At 34.6% G+C, this 22,846-nt stretch overlaps 1 protein-coding gene and 1 non-coding gene across 3 annotated transcripts in view; one reads left to right on the top strand and one right to left on the bottom strand.

The window, feature by feature from the left end:
• Positions 1 to 2,413: 2,413 nt before the first annotated feature.
• The window catches only part of LOC100163203 (E3 ubiquitin-protein ligase mib1), a 42,615-nt gene continuing 22,182 nt past the window's right edge, over positions 2,414 to 22,846 (bottom strand). Inside the window, exons 10-14 of one of the 2 annotated variants that reach the window (XM_008188820.3) lie at positions 5,515 to 5,749; positions 4,849 to 5,358; positions 3,711 to 4,774; positions 3,038 to 3,320; positions 2,414 to 2,932 (exon numbers count right to left, since the gene is read on the bottom strand). In XM_008188820.3, the coding sequence (XP_008187042.1) occupies positions 2,783 to 2,932; positions 3,038 to 3,320; positions 3,711 to 4,774; positions 4,849 to 5,358; positions 5,515 to 5,749 (2,242 nt within the window). In that variant the 3' untranslated portion in view covers positions 2,414 to 2,782. Of the gene's footprint in view, positions 2,933 to 3,037; positions 3,324 to 3,710; positions 4,775 to 4,848; positions 5,359 to 5,514; positions 5,750 to 22,846 lie in introns of both variants that reach the window. The other variant, XM_001942594.5, reaches the window with a different exon arrangement.
• Positions 20,363 to 20,444, top strand: Mir1 (microRNA mir-1). Its single transcript, NR_040130.1, has one exon. It is a non-coding gene; the product is annotated as a microRNA mir-1 (primary transcript).

The following is a 22,846-nucleotide window of genomic DNA, read 5'->3' as shown; positions in this document are numbered from 1 at the left end:
TACACACTTATGTGCATTTACTTTACACACACTTAAAAGTCACTTTAATGTCATCATGTTAAATTACATGTGTTTTCCTTAAAACACGACCAGCTGCAACCCACTTGAGTACACTTAAAAAAAAATCATTTAATATAACATCCAAGCATGAAGAATTCAGAATTTTTAATAGTTATCTAAAATTTAAATATTTTGTAAATTCAGCAGTTATGAATGTATTCAATGAATAATTAACTATAAAAATATTAATTTCTATGCTATTTTTGTTTCAAAAACTAAAAAATTAACTTATCATATCTCAATAATGTGCCGAAAAAATCAGAACAAATAATTCAACTATCAAGTATAATTAACTGTGAATGTCCAAGTTCTAAGTTGATACAGATATCATTATTATGAATGAAAAATTTGCAATTATTGAAAACAACCAGCAGTGATTAAAGCAAGTGGTTAAATGCATTTATTGTAAGATTGATGTGTAATATTGAATATACAATTTTGAATAATAGCATAAAAAAACTATAAATGTTTAAAGAAACAATCATAGGCATGCATAGGTATTGGGTATGCGCTCGTATTCCCTGTGGTTCATGGTGGATAATTTTTTTTATAGGGCATAATATGAATGAAGTAAAACAAATAACAACATTTTTAAGTACAATCTATATTTACGGCTTGATTATGAGACAAGAATTATGAAATGATATTAATATTTACTATCCTTGTCAATAAACACATATTTATAACAAATGTTATTGTAAATATTTTTAAGGAAAACATTTTACTAGCCGAAACCCAGCAACCAGTCTGCGCACGCCTATGATAATAATAATAATAATATACTAAACTACAAATATTAGAGAAAATAATGAAAAAAAATTACTAAATTTGTACGTAATATAATATTAAGTATATTAATTAATGAATGATAATTGACGATAAACTGTACTATAAACAATATTACTTAGAGTACATAGTTCATTTTCAGTACTTCCGATAAAAAAAAGAAAGATATATTGACGTTGATTATTCTTGTATAAACTATAATTATTGGAATACATTTTTTTGAATTATATAATTAAAATTTTAAATCAATTTATATAGGTAATTTTTTCATTACTTCTACTTTTGGTAGTACGTGCCATAATTATTTTAATGGTAGAGTCAAGAGTAAACCTCAATACTACATACTATAGTTTATCATTCATCATAATAGATCATCACTAATAAGTAATAACATCACAAGTTTATAATATTTGAATTGTGTATTATAAACATAATTTAAGACATACAGGTTATTCAACACAGCATTATTTTTTATGCACAATGTTTATACTCGATTATGTCCTACAAGAAGACGCTAGTGCCCAAGCGTAAATTAATGTAATTAAACAATGTACCTATATTTCATGATATATATATTTTTTATTTCAGTATATATTATGTATAGTTATCATAGGTGGACATTGTGGGGGGGTTGGGGACTTGAGGGGCTAAGCCTCCCTGAATGTAAGAAACCACACTAGATATCAAAATAAATTGGGTATTTTAATATACCTATATAAACTTGGTGCCTCTGCTTTAATAAAGTAGGAGTACTAAGTAGCCACTAGTTAGTAGGTTGAAGCGTTTAAAAATGTATGTTTACACTAATGGATAAGACAAAAATGTTAAGCGCCCCCACGGATGTGACCAAATATCCGCCTATGATAGTTATGCACACTGAGAGCTCTAGCTGTATTTCTTCCAACGGTGAACAGCTGACTTTTGGGATAAGCTGTGAGCATTACTTTGGAGACCAATTTCTATACAGCATTAAATAACCTCTATATCTTAAATTGTGAGTATAAGCCATAAGGTATATTATAAACAATATGATAATAAGAACATTAATGTTGTTGATAAAAATAATAGTAAATCTAGATAAATTATATGCCTGTTATAATAAAAAATATAAATTGTTTACTATAAATAATAATAGTATTAATTGCAAGTATTATGTTTGTTGACTACTAACAACTACAAACAATTAATATTAACAATAAATTCTAGTAAACTAAACCAGTAATACATATCTAAAATTACATCATTATGAATTATTAATAATATTATTTGTGGATACCATCTTTGTTGACTACCAACAACTACCGCAAATTAATACAAAAATAAATGCTAATAAACTAAACAAATGCTAAATAAATAAAATTATTATAACTAAAGCTAATGACACAAAAAATATAATTGTTCAGCCATACAACACATTTTATAAATAGTATAACTACAAATTAAAAGTAAACTTTAGACAAACAATAAGTATAATATATTGATATCACAAATATTTTGGATTTAATAATAACACTACAACAATATTAAATCCATTATACATTACTATTGTCTAAAGTATATAATATAATCTATAATTATGTATGACCGAGTAAAAAAAAAAAACACACAAAACAACATGTATTTTAGTCATACAATAAGTTACTAATATTGTTTTAAATGTTTGACAATGGCTTGGGATTAATTGGAGAAAACAAATTGCAAACTCAATTTACAGTATAGAGTAAACAATGAACTATGGATGTGATAAATTCAATAAAAAAATAAAATAAAAATTGAATAGTTAATAATAAATTGATACAACACTAGATATGATCTCTCCAAAATCTCATCTAACCTAGTGAAAGTATAATAAGAATTTAAAATAAATGGTTATGGTATTATGTCTAGAAGATCAGTAGAAGATTCATATGAATATTGTTGATTCCGTTGTTTGGGTCTAATACAATAATATCTTGTGTGCGACTGGTTTACGGCAAATAGGACAAGGTTGGCCAGGGGCCATGCGATCACCGCACAGCTGACACGTTCCATGCCCACACATAAACACCATATTCTTTAATCGATCCAAACACACAGGGCACATATTCTTTAAAAAAAAATGCACGATTAGAAAAAAATATTAAAATATTATAGTTATAATTATTTATTATATTATTATACAACTAAATACAATACAATATTATACACATACCATTTCCTTGAGATCACTCAACTGCTGCATGAGCTTTTCCACTAGTCCCGGCTCCAGAACATCGGGAGGGTTTGCCGCCGCCACATCCATGGGAGAGTTTTGCCGTTCTCCTGGTACTGGAGCGTTTGCAATGTCAATCTTCTCCTGTTCCAACTCATTAGTTCGCTTGTCTCGTGACCGGGACATTGTGTTATTTATAACCGATAGATCACATGAAGTGGAAGGTTTGGTATTGTTGCTTCCCCCAGCAGCTATGTCCATATTATCGCGTTCAGTAGGCGCTCTGCTGTAACAAGTAGAAAGAGGACCGAGATTAACCTAAATAATAATTATACTGGTAACATTATAATTAAATTGTATCGTTTTTTGATAAAAAGAAGCTTGTGAATTTTTTAAATGTCAACGTTTTTATACCTAAAGAGTGATTCAAAATGTGATATTGTGATACAGCATATAATTTATATTTACTACATTTTAACTGAAGTAATATTTTAAGGTAAAAGATAAGAAATTGTTGGCGGATAAATAATTTTGTCAAGGTGGGGGGGGGGGCTGATTTTTTAACATATACTATTTGATTATTTAAAATGTAATTTATGATTTAGAAGATAGAAGTCAGGTGGTGTATTAAACGGTTATACACTTTTTTAACTATTAAGCACACAAACCTTACCTATTATTAGAATTATCAATCACTATGCAGCTGTTAGCATTACTAGCGATGTTTAAAGTACTGTGGTCGTCCATAAAATCTGGTCCCGGGTCATTACTGTCAATGTCATCGTCTATCCTTCTTATCAAGTTGTTATCCACTCTTCTACTAGAAGTACTCGGTATACCGAGTCTGGAAATCTCGGGCTCATGCAAAAGCACCGCCGGAGTATTATCTTCTAGTCTCATCATAGTTGGCGGCGGGGGAGGAAGCCCAGCGTTCATAAAACGTTTTGCGATTGTTGATGGAATTTTAAGGGATTCTGAATCACTTCGAGTAGCAAATGTCTTGGAGCACTCTTTTGGGGGGTCTGGCTCTTTCGACATCAATGGGGCGTACGCATCGTGATACGGCGCCTTGATCGAGTAGTCTGGAGGCATGCTATGAAGCATCAGTTGGGATTGCTGTGGACGCTCATCGGAAAGAGTCAGTACACTGGAACCATCAATTTCACCCACAGCGGTGACGGTGGTATTAGTAGTTTGAACGTTGTGAGCTTTAGCGGCCGCGTCACAGCACTTGATCAGAGCGAGGCGCAAAGGCTGGTCGGCCGGGCAAAGATCCAACGGCGTTTGTCCACGGTTGTTGCGCAACCATAAATCAGCACGACCGGTGCCGGCGAGCACGCAAACAATTACAGTGGCACTCGGTGGTGGCGGAATCACATTTCCATTGCTTGGGGAGGCGGGTGCAGATTTTGATACCGGGCCACGCACGGGCCGTCCGAAAATATTTCTACCAGGTCCAGACACCGCAGTTTGAACACCAGGACGCTCTTCTCCGGCCATGTTATGATCGGAACTTGGTCCCGGTCGTACACCCTCATCCGAAATACCATCATTACCGGAGAGAGACATGGCGGCTACCAGGGCAGCGGCACGTGCCTCTCCGGCCAATCGCGGACCAGTTTGATCGTCAACGGTCTGCTGGCGAATAATTCGCACTGGAGATTTCTTTATTCGACGGCGGTTAATCACTTTCTTCGATTTATTAGTTTTGATCAGGGGTGGCTCGTTCAAGCCGGGCTGTGAAATACGAAAAGAAACGAATTAGTCCGTTTTGTCACCAGTATATTTTATGCATAAATAACTAGTCTTACCGCGGTATCTATTGTTGTAAGTTCACTGTCTTTATTGTCATCGGCTTCGTTGTCACTGCTGGAACTTGTGCGTAAACGTCTAAACTCTTCGGCTGCCCCAAGGAGCTCAGCCATCAATCTTTGAACCGAGGACACCGGCGAAGCGAACATTTCCAAGTACGCGGGACCCTTGGCCGCCCAAAGTTCCCTCGCCTGTTCAACGGGACATGGATTGCTCGTAACAGTGCGGCTGACGTCTGAATACCCGCTTTCAAAATCGTCTGATAGTTCCCGGTAATCACGTATGACCCTGTTGCCGGCGAGAATATTCCGCAGCGATATGCCACCACCGCCGTCTGACCGGAACTTTGTGTTGGGATCCCTAGGATTGTTTCCCAAGCCCACTCCAGGCGGGGGTGGTGTGCCGACCGTCTTGATCTGTAGCAACGTGTGATGACGCAAAGCCTCGTGCATGGGCGTGTCGCCGTCTTTATCGGGGATGTTCGGGTCGGCGGAGTGGTGAACTAGGAGCTACGAAAAAATTTCAGCGAAAACACACATAAGTACGGCAATACCATTATAGACATATAATATATAATATTATGTCTATGGGCAATACCGATTATTGGGTATCTAAAACGATAAATTATCGCCATGGCGTTATCGTTGTATAAAACCGTCACGTACCTTGACGATATCTGCGTGCTGGCGTTCTACGGCCAGGTGAAGAGCTGTTTGCTTGTTGACGTTTCGTTTGTTTGGGTCGGCACGCCCACGGATCAGCAGCAATGACGCCACACGGTTGTGGTTGTTGAGAGCAGCCAAATGCAGCGCGGTGTATCCATCGTCCTTAGGCTCATCCACGACCCAGTAGCGATGGCCGCCTTTTGTGGCGATCCAGTCCAACATGATGGCGGTAGCTCTGTAACGACATAATACAAATTGTCAGCGATTAGTCGAATATAATGATGATAAATGACTCGATATACTTATATAAAAATTACGTTTCCTCGTCGATAATATTATATGCATATAGATTGTGAAGGCGTGAATAGCTACCGTGTTTTTTCATGTTAGACTCGTGAGAAACCGTGGTGGCCCACCCATTTATGTTAATAAATAAAAATGTATTAATACCGATGTCAATATAGTGCAGAAGGGTGCTGCGGTATCAACGCCGATGTTGCGACGGGATGTATTGGAAGTTATAGCACCGAATCATACGGTGCAAGCGAATTTGAATGGATCAGCAGAGAAGCCTTTGCATTCCACGAGAGCTTTATTAATGTATAAATAATCCTCAGCATAAACATACATACCTATTTATGGCATAAATAACATGCACACACTCATATATAATATATATAGGCATAAAAATAAATTTTTAAAACCTATATAATATATATGTATATATTCTGTTCTAATTCGAAATTTTAAATGTTTGTTCCAAATACTTTTAAGATAATAGACATTTAAATGGACAATAATGGACAATTTAACGTTGAATATGCCACGTATATTATTCACTTATTTATTATAGTTTGATTTAACTATTTTAGTAATATGATTTAAATTTTAGTAGTTTAATAAACTTCGTTTTGCATGTTCATAATTACATTTCGAAATATTACTTAAACACGCCATTGTATTCAAGTGGACAGTGGTATTATATTATATTATTATTTATTGACGATGTATATGGTTTTCGATTATTTATATCTATTAAAAAAAAATAATTATGCATATTAAACATACCTAATAGTCGGTTTTTAGATTTTAATATAAGTTAAGGAATATTATCTGTGTGGCTATTAATTATTACATGGCATGTATAGCGTGTACAGGATTAAGAAAAAAAAAACCAATAGACACTTTTATTTATTTTTGATAACGTTATTAAACATATACGTTCATAAATATTACATGATGGCATATTAATATATTATATTCCATGCATATATTATACAGTAAATACCAAAGGGCGCATATAGATGATGTACCAAAAAAAGGCATGTGCACAGATGAGGTCACTTTGGGATGGCCCCGAAGTTATGCAACCATTGACCGCTATTGTTGTGACCCTAAAATTTGTATTGTACATTTTTTTTTATTCTACAGCGTAATGGCCCGGGCATACATATACTACCCAATAGTTATAGGTACGTTAATAGCATAGTGATATATAGCGTACTAATATTTAATATATTAAAGCTGCAGGCGCTGCAGGTCATGCGTGCGTTCATTATTATATTATACCTATATACGCGGTTGCGAGAGCTTTGTGTTTTCAATTTGCGCCAGGTGAAAAAAAGAAGAATGATGCGTGAGGGTGATCATATATACAGCAGAAACTATCATCGCCGCCGCCAGCAGAGTGCCGAAGCGCACAAATTGTATTTTTTTTAATTAATATATATATATAAATATATTTTTATCGAAAAGTTTATTGAATCTGGGTAATCAAAGGATTACTATCCCCTCGAGTTTATTATTTTCTTTATATCAATATATAAATATATTATTATTTATGTGTACACATGATAGTATGATACACAATATAGTACGTGTAATATCGTATAATAAAACGTATCGAAATCGTCCAACCCGCAAATTGCACCTCCTGCACCACGAAACGTGTATTAGCGCATCATATGTATATTATATTATGCATATTATAATTGGCTTTTATACAATATTATATTACATAATATATGGTTATTCGTTTGATGTTTCGAGCTTTTGAACAGAGACCCTCTCCCGCCAACGGATCGAGACAGAGACTATGCGCGTGAACATACCTACTGATTAATATTTACTTTCTACACGCGTAGCACCACAGCCTGCCGAATTCGTCCTATACATAAAAAATTATTTAATATTAACCGAAGCAGTATACGAACTTAAAGGTGATGAATTCGAACGGTCCAAAAATTACCTGTGGGGCGATGGATAAAAAATAATGTATACAATATTTTAAAATGAATAGTCTAACTATATTTATATGTAATAATATGTATACTAGATACATAAAAAATTACTATACACTTCATAAATCGTGATATGGAAAATTCTAATTCAATTTCGGCAGTAAAAAACTCTTTTCAATTCCAACGTTTTCGTAATTCTACATTAAATTAAAAAGAATCACCTCTACTGCCTCTTCTAAAAAATAAGTCAATATTAATCACTATCAATACCTATCCTATACTAGAATATCTATGAATAACTACGAATTGACTCTATATATAGGAGTGCAACGATATTTTAACGAAAAACAAAAATATTTTTACTTCATTGTTAAATCTTACTTTTAATGAAAAATAATAGTAAAAAAAATTATTTATTATTTATAAATAATAATTGATATAGTTACAATATAATTATAAAATATTGAAAGTTTAAAACTCACCTACAAACATATTTTGAAATATAAAATTCCCTATTCCCAAATTTCATGAAAACAAACAGTGTCGTGAAAGTTTGTTTTCCACGATGAATGAGATTAAATCAAAACAAAGATGGGCGAAAGCTATAGTGCTATAGTGCTCCTTGTGTTTCATTAAAACTAAGAAAACACATACTCGATATTAAAAAAGCAGGTAAGTGGATGTCGCTCTGCTGTACAGAAGGTTACAAGTAGGTCACTGTATAATGGATGGTATTAAATTTGAATTCAATGATATATTATTGTATACAAAAAACGATTATGAGCGGAGACGGTTTATCAATGTGGATATTTTATATTGTTATTACTTATTTATTAACTAATACGCTGGCTGGTAATTACAACAAAATAACTAAAATCCTTATGTTTGGTTATTTATTTATATGTCTAATAGTAGTTTCGTAACTATATAAAAAAAAACTTATTTTTTGGTTGTAGAATAACTTACTAACGTGGAACCTTGTTGTACATTTTCAATCTTAGCTATAAAAGTTGAACATTTTAAAAATTTAAAAATTGATACATTTTGTTAAAGATCAAACTTTAAAGGATTATAAAAATAAAATTGTGCGTATGAATTTTTAATATTTTTCAACTGCTATAGTAACAATATATTAGGAGCCTTGTATTACATTTTCAAGCTTTTTGACCCAACAAATAAAATATTTTTGACATTTATAAAAAAAAAAATTAAAAAAGTCCAACAGCTCAAGACTAATCAAAATATTTTGAAAATTTATCAATTAAGGGAATTGATAAAATAAGCATATAGTGTACATGTCAAGTATATATAGTTATTCGTTTTTGAATTACAACAAAATAAGAATATCGCTATATAAGAAATTGAGTGAATATGCAATGTTGTAAAAATTCGAACTTCAAATGCTCATAAAAATTTAATTGACTTTCCAGTGGACACTTTTTTTTTGATAAGGTATAACTTACGAGGAATCGGGTAATACATTTTCAAACCTTAGATTTAAAAAGAAATTTTTAATGAATTTTTAATTCAAAGTAATTTACATATTTTTGTGATTTTTATGCCTTTTGTCAAAATTTGAACTTTAAATGCTTGTGAAAATTATTAGTATATTTTTTTAAAATTTGCAAACTATTTTGAGTTAAAAATTCATGAAAAATTTTCTTTTTAAATCTAAGATTTTAAAATGTAAGACAAGATTACTCATAAGTTTGTCAACCTTTTTCAAAAAAAAAATGTCTTTAAGCAAGTCAAATTAAATTTTTATGAGCGTTTGAAATTCATATTTTTACATTTGATATTCACTCGATTTCTCATGTAACGATTTTCTTATTTTGTTGTAATTAAAAAACAAATGACTGTAGATACTTGAAAATTTTACTGAATGTTTATATTAGCATTTTGTATACACCATTCAATTTTAAAAATAATTTGATCTTTCATAAAAAATCTTTGATCTTTCTACGAAACATTTCAAATTTAAATTTTTTAGTTTTTTTTCTACAAATAAAAATACAATTTTATTTGTTTGGCCAAAAACCGTGAAAATTTAAAACAAGGCTCCTGATATATTTTTACAATAGCAATTGAAAAATATTAAACATACATAGACGCACATTTTACAGACATTTAAAGTTCAAATTATGACAAAATGTATCAAATTAAAAATTAAATAATTATTTTGTAGTTAAAAATTTATAGGATTGAAAATCTAAAACAAGGTTCCACGTAAATAGATCTCATTAGCATTTTTTACTTTTTTTCTCGTACCTTTTCAGCGCCACCATTCTTTCGTTTTTCACACATAATTTGAATTGCACAGTTCAATTGAATTTTTACACTAAACACACGTCTGGAAGTACTGTAACTGACTTGTTTGTGTAAAAAAGTTCAAAATCAAAATACATACAAATAATGATAAGGTTATCAATGTTATCATGAGCTCACAAGAACTGGCCCATCGGGAAGTTTCCCGATTTCCCGATAGGCCAATCCGCCCCTGGGCATAATGATATACGCGACCCAAAAATATATTCGCCACAACTGATCCATAATATATTAAATGGTAACGCACTATTTGAAATACATTCGAATGTGTTCTATACCGATATTACTGAGAAAAACAATGTTAATAATATATTAATTAGCGCGTTTCGTATGAATTTATTGATTCCGCCAAAACATCCTGTTTTCAAAAAAAGTATGTATCGATTCTAGAGGTTATTTATTTCGGCGGCTACGGTTCATTAGTCGATTCGCTGATCTTTGAATTTATATAAATGGTAGAAAGGCAGCCGCAATTTTTAAACTTTAGAGTAATAATGAAAACATTTTAACATAAGTAAGTCATGTTTTCATTTTTTATTTCGACGATCAAGTGAAAGTCATAATGTTAAACACTTATTAATGTGTATAATACTATAATATAAATAATAATGAAATACTAATAGTAATAATATTATTGAAGTAAATTAATTTAAAAAAAAATAATATACCTAATACGTAGGTATGGCTAGTTTTTACCATTTTTTATACATTTTAAGCTCAGCGGAATCAATAGCTGGCGGACCCGATACAAAGTCGGTAAATTCGATATACGCCCCGTTTCGTGGGTCACGCGTTATTTGGTGCGGTTGGATTTTAATGTTTTAGTAAGTTAGAATCCAAGCATTATTTTCTAGCAGAACTAACTCAGCCCCACCGTGTACCTATACGTTTTTACTTCACGTGTGTGTACAAGATAACGTCCCGGACGGAGGAAGACACATCTCCTGCAATACAGCCAGTGTATCATGTATATGTACGTTTGTTGTATATATATATATCGCCGAGCGCACGGGACTTAATACAAAAATAAGCCGGCGGAAGAGGCGGGGGTAACGACCGTGCGTGACGGATTTGGCGGCGGTGTCGAGTTACCGCCTCATCGTCATCATACTACCGACCTGCAAGGATCCTGTTCTCAAAAAGAAACGGAAAACGCTCGTCCATAACATTGTAATAATAACGTTAGAATAATATTATATTATACGTGTCAGTATATGCGTTGCGGGTAGCCCAGATAAAGGTAATAAAATATATACTTGGTAGGTACCATTGTTATTTTGGAAAAAATAAAATAAATATGCGGGAATAGTACATAGGAATTAATTATATTGCACGACAATATATATATTGGCTGCAGCTGCATTCGTCGCGTACGACTTGGAATACCAGTCGGCAATTTCGTACAATTAAAATGTATTATTAGCGTCAAATCCGGGCAATCCGGCGACCCAATGGGATTTATTACACCCCCGACATGACATTGTTATATTATTAAATAAAAGTAGGGTAGAAAACGATTTTGTTCGTAAAAGTCAAAAGTTCTACAATAAATTATTTCTATGTCCTTTGATTTTGTTTTACATGTCCGTTTGGTGCACTGATTTAAGGAACACTCGATTTTATTTTTCAACCGGATTCCATTAGATTAAATCGGGAATTTTTTGTACGAACAAGTGTAATTACATGTCTATTCACAGAAACATTTCAAATTTCTAACCCTTTCAATACGTTTATTCGCAGCATAACTTATATTGTTTTTAGTATTGCAAAACCTATTTTTAATGCTATATTTGGCCTTATTTTTTCAAGTCAAAGACCAAAAACTATTAATCTAAAATCAAAATTTTCTTAATAAGAGCCCAATTTAAAATTTAACCATACACACATTATTTTTAAAGTTATAAAACGTTCATGTTAACAAATAGTTAAAAGCCTTTAACATAAGAAGTGAAAATACCTAACCTCTTTTCCTAAAAGTAAATACGACACTTAGTCACTTAGAAACACGTGGAAAACAGCAAATGTTGTAGGAAAACTTGTACGCAGTTTCAGAATCCATAAAAAATAAAATAGTAAACGTTGATCAAAAATAAAATGAAGTAAATTGACCCGGAATTATAATTAAGCCTAAAACAGAGTGGTGGACGAATTTAACGATAATGGTAAGGGTGGTTTTATAGATTGTCAGTCGGCCTGACGATGATTTAAAATTTTTTAAGCTTATTTTTCATCATTGATATGAACATTTTAGCTGGCATTCATAGTCACTATTTCAAGTTTTGACTTCGGGGGGCTGAATATATTAAAGGCAAGCAGACCATTGCAATATAGCATTTTAAAATTGTATGTCTTATGTTTTTTGGGGGCTATGGCTAAGGTTGGGGGCTAAGCCCCCCAAGCCCCCCTCAATTTGTGCAAATTTTGGCATTAAGTTTTAAAGAATTTCTATTCCACATATTATTAAACAGAAACTCTTATTTTCGCCCGGTTGTCCTGATAATTCGTTTTTATGGTAACTTAATATTATGTTTAATATTAGCATTTTTATTTATTTTATATTGTAACCTTATATACACAGTGAGTCCCGTGAAGATATACCCATTAGCCGTAGAGGGGGACTGGAGCACGGACAACAACCAGTTTTTGGCGTTTTACCTATGTAAATTAAAAAAAAATTATTAAAAATCATGAGATTAATGAAAATAAAATTATGAAAAGTCAAAACTTTCAAAAAAATAAAATCTATAAAATGGCTATTTTCAATTTTTTTTTTAAAATGTTACCGAGAAATTTAATCAAATTAAAAAATAAAATAGTCCTTGTTTCTGTAAGCCTAATAAAAAATAATAATATTTATTATTTCAGGAGATATTGCAATGGGTAAATCCTCGTAGGTTGTTGATACATTCTTGTAGACGATTTCAGGGCGCGGAAGAGCCAACTGACGAGTTAAATAGGGTTATTAGTCTGAGATAAGATAAGCTCATGCCTTTATTAGTGGACAGTGGTCTATTTTTAATTCCACGGTTACGCCGTTATTAGTCGTAATCATGGTCTGGGCAGTTTTTGAGGTTTACTCGTGTGCGCGAATATTGCAGCCCTTCAAAACTCGTCAGTTGGCTCTGCCGCACCCTGGATTTAGACTAACTTTCAGCTAATGAACCTTGCAAACCATACGGACCTATTTTCACCGTTCTACGGCGATATTCCTACGGTATTGACTTTTAAATTAAAAACCATATAATATTATAATATTTATTAAATATCTACTATAATAATATATGCGATGTTTTTTTGGCATAAATTAGTTCAACGTACTATATCAATAATAAAGAAAAATAAATTATTAAAAGTAATATAAATAAATCATAAGATACCCTTAGAAATAGAGGCCGTCTCAAACACACCATCTCGCTCAAATTCGTTTTACATATTATTATACAATAATTTATCATTTAATTCAAATTTAACTCATCCATTAGAGTAGTACCTTAATCAATGATGAGGTAAACCTATTATATAGCAGAGAGCTTCCTCGGTTTTTTTTTTAAATTATATAAAATATATAAAATTATTTATTTATTATTATTAAAAATGATGAGATATTTTATAAAAAAAACCCAACATAACATACCTAATATCATTAATTATAAGCTAATATTTATAAAAAATGAATACTCTATAATTATAGGTAATGTAATATTAATATAGGTAAATAAAGTAATTTTACTTAAAGTAATTTCAAAAAAATATGTATAGAAAGTAAAAACCTGCTTAGTAAGATTAGCAAGTTTGGAAGTCGGGATTTTAATAATATTATTTGCAATTATTGTATACATTGTATATACCTATTACTTACGTATGTATTACTTTATAAATATTCTAATAATCGAATTAAAAATTAAGTTCGAAGTGGTTTTACACATATAAATATTGAGTTTATAAAAGAAACGAACATCACATCATATAATACAATACAGCGGCAGTGACGCGGCGAGGTCACTACTGCAGTATAAAATATCATCAAGTCTAGTTTATAGTTTGTGGGCTAACCTGCCATATACAGAGGAGATTATAACGGTCGAAAAGGATTTGGCTGGACCGAAACCGCAGCCGGGATGAGGTGACCGCGGATTGTTGGATATACAGCCGCGGTATAGGAAAGGTGGGTAACTTGCAGTGATGGTGGTTTGTTCCGTCGAATAACTTACCATATTAGCGAATCGATTTTACACAACCGCCAGCCGAATTAGAGTTTTTTTTCGGGATAACAACTTTTGACGAATAGTCCCGATAAACTCTACTGACGTGTTGCCAATAGCAAATATAATATTATGTACTCAAATCGAAAATCCAAAGCCAATACGCATATACCTCATGGTAAATCGTCACGAATATACTTTGATTTATTTCACGAACAATATATCACGAGAAAGAGGTTCAAAAGTTCCACACCACAGGCTGAAAGGTCTATCCTTATCATAACACGAAATACAGAGTTCAATTTTGTTGTCTTTATAATTAACCACGCCACTAAAATGTTGGTGCCCAGGGAAATTGCTTTCTTTCCAGCTCCTCATTGCGCACGCACATGCAGGAGTGTTCAATATAAAATATAATATATCACCGCGGCATGATAAAAATATTTTTTACAGGAACCCGACTACATAATATATTATTATTGTACACCATTCGATATACAGCCAACAACATCACTCATTTAAGCGTACGACGATTAAAATATAATAAACACGCGAAGGCGGCAGCAATTTTATACAGCTATCGTAATGTGCTATACACGTGTGGTGCGTGCAACGCGGAGTTATGGCGTTAAACAAGTTCAAATACAAATACTTTATGGAGTGTACGCTCGTTAGAATTTTTTAAGTTTTTTTTATGTATAAATAATACGTTTGAAGTATTCTTAAAAACGATTTTACGGTGTTTTTAACACAATTAAAACACTTCATGTTTTGTTTGATTTACTCGTAACTTTTACGTTATTTTATACAATTAATGTCGAGTATCGGCACATAGAATGCGGATACTATTCAGCTGTTTCAGCGTTTAAAGAGATTTTTATCGAAATCGGTATTTATTTTTCCAAACGTGGTTGATATATTTTATTCTAGTAATATTATTCGATTACGTCATTTATGCCAGCAATAATGCATGAGCAGCTTATTTTTAATACTTTTAAGTTATGTTCATACTTCAATATTTTTTATAATACAACCTTTTCAATAAATACCACACCGGTGATTTAGGTACCAGCGGCTGCGCGTTATGTATATATCGTCAACAGCTGCAGGACACGAAGGAAAACTATTAGTATCATTGGTCTGCAAGATGCTATTTTCAAAAGTGAGAAACATCATTCCCCATAAAAGTCTTTCCAGTTCCAATTTCAAAAAGAGTACAAAGATTATTGTTCTTCACATCTGTTGTAAAAGTTAGATAATATAATAGCTAGGTAAAGTGAGTTTTTCTCTTACATATTATATACAATTACAAAATACGATTATAAACTATTAAGTATAAAAATAAATAGGAGCAGCAATTTTTTAACAGTGGATATATTATATGAAATTCATTTTTAGACTATTAAAAAATAAATAAATATATTCTATATTAATGGCATATAGTAGTAAAACAAATAGGTACCCAGAAAATTAAAAATTAAAATTTTCTTACAGTCTTAAGTCATTATACACAATAGTGTAATTGTGTTAGCATTGTTAAATAAAATAAACGAATGTAATAATTTGGAAAATCATAATGTATATAATGTATGATGTATAATATTCATAATTTTGAGAGTTTATGTAGGTAGGTAATTCGAGGTCAGGATTTTTCTAGATAAAAATATAATAATTCATGTTCCTGTAGAACTGTTTTATTTACTGATTATTATTATTTATTACATATTACAGTTATTACTGTAAACAGCCATCGTAAAAATATGATAAAATAATTAATAATAGGTACGTATAGGTATAAATATTTAATTGTTGAAACAATAATCACAATCATAGAAATACTGAATTATAAAATATGCGACAGTTTCTAGTTTGTTAATCCATAACCTATAGGTAGTCGAAATGTCGTATCTTAGAACAACGAATAATCAAGTTAGACATTGGCTAATAAATCAAAAAATAAATTAGACGTTCACATAAATACGATAATATTAATAATATTATGTTAATAGGTAACTATAATAATAAAATATAGTAAGTAGATACTTTATAAAAATAATCCCTAAGAAGACGTACTTATTTTAAAATGCTTGAGTCCAATCAGGTTTAAATAGTGTGTACTTTATTTTTATATTTATTTTAGATCCAATTTTGTGGACGCGACCGTTAAAAAAATCATTTCTATAATCAAAAACCACTCCGACATAATACGTACAATACCTATATTTGTACAGTGTAATACAAATAAATAGCAATATCGTGTGGCTAGTTTTATTTTATTAATGCGCCGTGACCGTTATTACTACTATACAGTAACGCGGTTATAAATTAAACGTAAAAATCAATATTTTATAACATTTAAAAATTGTGTGAGGCCGAAAAACATTGCTTCTTATTTAACAAAAAAAAACAAATGACCGTACAAAAAGAATAAAATTATCGATTATACTTACAACTTAGATAATATATTTTTTTTAAATAATCTTGTTAATATTATATTGAACTAAATGGTAATAAATTGCTTTTTTATATTTCGGTAATCCTGGTGTACTCCCCAGCTGTATTGGATTACCGATATAGTACATATCAATACGAGAGCCGATATCGTTGTAACCGAAATATTTTTAATTACACACGATACATTGGCAATGGTGTTATTAGTAAACGATAAATTGAAATTGGATTTATATAAATGCAAATGCATTTTTATTTGTTTTATTAGAAGTCGTTGGATAAATATATAATGTTGCACAAACAATAAATAGTGAAATTCAACTACCTATAGCTTTTCAAACAAAATATTTTAATAAACTTAAATACATTTTCATAATATTCTATATTTTTGAGCTCCGATTGCTTTTGATATTCAGCGCAATAACGTTCATACGCCCTAACAAAATAATAATAATATGTAGATCCATTTATTACATTTCTTTCCATAGTAATTGTTTACACTAACCTATGAACAATTTGTGTACCTAATTAATTAAATACCTACACTAGAAAATATATTAATGAATTAATAATTATTCGTAATATTATGTGTAATTTCATTATTTCGATCTCGTGAATAAAATATCATAAAATTAATATATTATTTGTGTTAAGTTGTTCTTTACTAAGTTATTTTATTAATATTGATGACTGTCATATATTTTAGTGCGTTTATTCATTGTGACTTTTTAAATGCATAGATGCATGGAACATATTATATTTATATATCTTAAAAGCACATAAATCTACTGCCTAATAATGGTATCCGACGGTTTAAAAAAAAAAAATTTATCGTCCCCGCGATATAATAGCGACAAGCCAACAACTATTCGAAGGAATCGGAGAATCGCCATCGTTTGTGTGCAAGTGAGTGAGCGAGAGTACGTGTGTGTGCGAGTAAGTATATGTATTGCGTTTGGTGCGTATTGCTTTACGAAACTTTGGCGGGTTGACAATAATATTCGTTTCGGTCCGACTGTCATCGTGGCCGTAAAATGTTTTGAACTTTCAGTTTTGTCGATTTCGTATTCATATATATATGGTAAAAAACGCACATTTTCGAAACCCCGTCTAGTGCAGCTAACAGTAACGATGCTGCACACGTAGTAATGACGAAAAGATGATGTGAGGCAGTGTGCGCGAGACCCGGCGGCGGTGTTGTATTTCACAGTTGCTGGTACGCGCAGCCACACACACACTTTCCCCCCCAACCGAGATGGCACCTATCACCCTTTGCCAATCGTCACACCTCGTTCGGCGATGCCTCTACGCGCGTTTTTAATATACATTCACGGTACAAGGGCGATAATAATGTATAGTAACGCACAAGTACAGCGGCTACGGCTATTCGACTTATGTGCGGGAGTCTGGTGCAGCGGCGGCGGTTATTTTTAGAAACTCGGTACGCAATCTGGTTACGTATTATTATACAGTCGTCTTGCCCGTTCATATATATATATATACTCAGACTCTTCTTGAGCAGCTTCGGAGAGATGACCGTAAATGGCGAGCGGCGGAAGAGAAGAAGGACGAAGAGACGTCGGCGGGAGGGATACGAGACGGTGCGGGAGGGATATACGGCGCGGTGCTCGAACGAACGACGACGTTCCGCAGCTGCAGCAACCGCCGCCGCCGGTGCTCGAGAACGACCAACGCGGTGGGCCCCCCCGTTCGCGGCCGATGGATTAGGGATCACGGGTGGGGAAGGGGCACCGGCACAGGAGTTTTTATTATAGAACGGGACCGGTGGCTGCAGCGGGAGAACAAGCCACCACCGGTGCGACACACACGTGTGCCATGTGTGTACAGCGCTTATTATAAACACACACACGGCGGCGAGGAGACGTCGCATTCTTGCCGCACGCATTCGAGGAGTGTATACAATATATATATATATATATGTATAAAGATAGAGAGAGAGAGAGAAAAAGAGAGCGAGACACAGTTAACGTATATCGCGGTAGAAGCGGCAACGGTGGAGGTCCGATCTTTACACAGAGTGGGGTAGAAGATGAGGGACGACGGTCGTATGGGTAGGCATGCAGCAGCAGCAGATCCGAGAACCTGGTGCGTGTGCCAATAGTCGGACGGACCGCTCGTATAAGTGCCACAGCCGGCCGGCTTTTGGCGTCAGTCGAACATCAGCAGCGACCGGAGGATCAAAACGATGACCATCAGCAGCGACCGGAGGATCAAAACGATGACCATCAGAACAACTTCGGCCACGGTAAAGATGGTGACTGGACGCCGGAGGGACCAACCAATACGGGCAGCGGACGACAACAGCAATGACGGATGCAATGACAAGAGCAGCTACGACGACGACCACAATAAGTAATACCTATCATCTCTTCGGTCAGAATACTAACGCTGTGTATTATAAAGAGTGTAACTTTAGTTTACTATTTTGATTTCAAATCGTTATTCCCGGATTAGTTATTAGAATTTTTTTTTAATTTCGATTTTTATATATCATAATAATATAATATAATAATATAATAGGAACGCCGACACTCAGTAACGCAGCCAAATTATTGTTTAATAGAACACAATGTAATCGATTATTACGAAGTCAGTCGGACGCTGTAGGCGGCGCGCCGCAGTATATAGTCTCACCGGAATCATATATAGTACTATCGTCATCACACGCACACACACGCACACACACACACACACACACACATAATGTATATACATATGAAAGTACACATGCACACAATATATCGCAATTTCGAATCGTGATTATACGCGTCGTCGTCGTCACACAAACGGTACACGACGGCGCGTGGTCGATTCGATTATTCGGTACACGGAGCACACACAACTCACAATACACCACCACACACACACACACACACACACACACACATACGCACGAGGAGTTTAGCCCGGTGACTATAGCGGCGGCGGCGGCCTAAATTTACGGCACCCCCGACGATTATAATATTATCGTAGTCAATTTCGGTACCTACATAATACCTGTATAAGGATAATTAATACGTTTCCCGGTTTACACTCGAATCAAGCGCGATATTATCGCCGTTACATTACAATAATGTAATACATAATGTACATAATATTATATAATATATACGCCGTTATATGGGCATTACAATTTTCAATATATAGATAGAACTGTATCAATGTAATTAAAACATACGTGTGCACGCATCGCCGCCACTGGATACGTTATAAATAGATAATGGGCGATTGCACGGATTTGGCTAGCTACGCGTTGGCGGCGGCGCCGATAGTGTATAAGAGGGCGGCGGGGATGCGATCGGTCTCGTCGGTCTAATAATAGCGACAGCGAGCTGCTGCATTATTTTTAGCGACGATCCGCGACCGCTGGCACCGTACCGTGTACTCGGAACGCGCGTAAGTGTCGAGTAAGACATAGACGCCGCCTCCGCGAACGGCTATCGAACCGCGGCAACGGACGTGTACCGACCGCAGAGTATATTATTATTATTATTATTATAACATAGTGAGTGCTGCGGTACATATAATCACGACACGAAGGTTGCGATTCATCACTCGACGGACCAGCACGCGGCACCATCGCGACGTGGAACACCCGGCACCAGAGTTCCGTACTTCTTGTATGTTCGCATAGTGTGCGCGAGCCATTTGGCCGAATTTTACGACGTATGGAATGTAAAGAAGTATGGAGCGGCGGGCCGGGCGACACATCACAGGCACCCACCATCAACTATATACCAATAATATAATAATATAATATATGATCCGGATATTGTTGTAATTTATGTCTGTATAACCGTGTAAACTATTTTAACGTTGTATCAAAATAATAATATTATAATATATAGGTATCGCGTAAACGACGAGGAGGTACCATGGTGGACACGTATGTGTGGCGCACTACAATACGTCGTGTTCCGGTATCTCTGTAATAACATATTTTATTTATAGAGGTAAGCACTTACAATATACGAACGCGACCCCGGGCTCCCGAAAATGCGCATCGACGAGGTTCGACTGTGCATTTATAATGTCGCGTGTGTCCCTTTAATTATAATATGTTTTGTGTAATGTCATAAATAACAATAAAGAGTCGTGTACACACCTATACATCTATTTCGTAATATATAACACCGTTTAGTATACGCGAGAGGGCGTGTAACATTTTTTCAATGGGTAGATTTATTTAATGTTTACGAATATTATTAATCGCTTGATAAGTTTATAGATTTTAATATTATATTATTATTATTAATACAAAACAATTATTGTCCGATGGGTAATCACTGATCACAATGATTATTTTATATTTATAGACGTACTTTAATAGTTAATAGTTTTCAAATCGGTACAATGGCACGTGAAACAAACGATGCTGTCATCGCGTATTATGTTACTATGATTATAATATTATTACGTTATTATTAACTCCCATCACCGGTAGACGCGCACGCGAGCCAAAGTTTACACACAGTTACCGCGTGCTAGCTATATTTGTATATACTTCAGAGATTCGTATTACTATGTTCAATAGTCAGTTATACCGAATACGCAATACGTGTAAATAATAAGCGTATTTGCACGTTTATAGCGTATTCGGCGTACTAGTGACTATATAATATGTCTACAATTCATCACCGACGAATTCATGCGGTAATTATGATAAATGTATCCATCGGCAAATACAAACGTAGGCGAGTACAATATAAATGTATAGGTACACAAATTATAAATAAATTAATCGAATGTCATATTATTTGTATGATATTGGAATAATACAAAGTAACAGCTACGGACTACGGTTTTTTTTCGGTAACCACCAGAAATAATGGCGCACGAACGTCAACTATTTGTGTACGCGTATTTACTATAATATATTATTATTATTATGTATATAACATTCCCGGTTCCTCTCTTTATGTCTATAATATGTATACTATGTGTGTGGGTTGTAGTTTAGTGAAGAATTCTGTGATACGGATAAGGCGTGACGGAGGTGGCGGGTATTTATAACCACACGCGTCTTCGACGTACGCGTACAGCCCGCGTTCCAAGGGGGGATGAGTGGGAGGGGTGTCGTGAAGAAGGGACGGCGGCATGATAAAAGGGGAAAAGCGGCAGCGATCCATTCCGTGCGCGAAAATCGACCGTGGCCGTGGCGGCGCATCGTTAACGCCGCAGAGCTTATACACATCTCCGTCGTCGTCGTCGTCGACTCCCCCACCTACCACACACACACACGCACACACACACACACACACACAGCGTGGGTGGTTAGGACGGTTCACGACGGTGTTACGCGCGCGCACGAGGGCCCATCCCATAAAGCGACGGCGGCGTCGACGACGACACCACCGGCGGTGGTATCGATTGCACGGTGGCGGCGGCAGTAAACGACCGCCGACGCGGACCGACTAGCTGGCTGGCGGTGGCGAATGGAGCGGCGAGGCGGGCGTGATCGCGACGGCGATGCGTAGCGTCGGTGGCCCGGGCCCGCGTATGCCGCTGTACGGATACTATATAGGTGGATAGTTGCACGACAACGGCGTCGGGAAGGCTTAAGGCGAATAGCCGTCGTATTGTTTCATCGCCACCGAGCGACGAGAAGAGTATTGCAGCGGCGGTGGCCGTCGTTTTTCCGCACACTCTCACCGATATATAAATATTTATGTATAACAGGGTCATCGGACTACATAACCTATAACATTATAATACGATCTTTATTCTTGACTGGCGATGGCCCAGAGGGACCCCAGTCCCTAGAAGTAGACACAGTATAGGACTCGCTGCTTCACGATACATATTTTATAACTTTTATACATGTCCGTGACTACATTTTGTTTTTGAAGCCCGGTTCCCACGACTCGCGTATTTTACGAATATAATATTAAAATGTAATATTCCTGCAAAATATAACATGAAGTACGGTATATTTTACCGAACTCTTGTCACTCACATCACTTTTACCTTAAGAAGAGTATTTATGAGGATGTCAGCGTACTATTTGTTTTATCTCTCTCGCCCACGTGCAACATAGACAAAACGCATTTACGCAGAATCATTTTTTCTTATGTTTTTAAGTTAATCTTAGAG

This window comes from Acyrthosiphon pisum, chromosome X, assembly GCF_005508785.2.
Source record: "Acyrthosiphon pisum isolate AL4f chromosome X, pea_aphid_22Mar2018_4r6ur, whole genome shotgun sequence".
In the NCBI taxonomy this organism is placed as follows: Eukaryota; Metazoa; Arthropoda; class Insecta; order Hemiptera; family Aphididae; genus Acyrthosiphon; species Acyrthosiphon pisum.
This window is presented reverse-complemented; position numbering and strand designations above follow the sequence as displayed.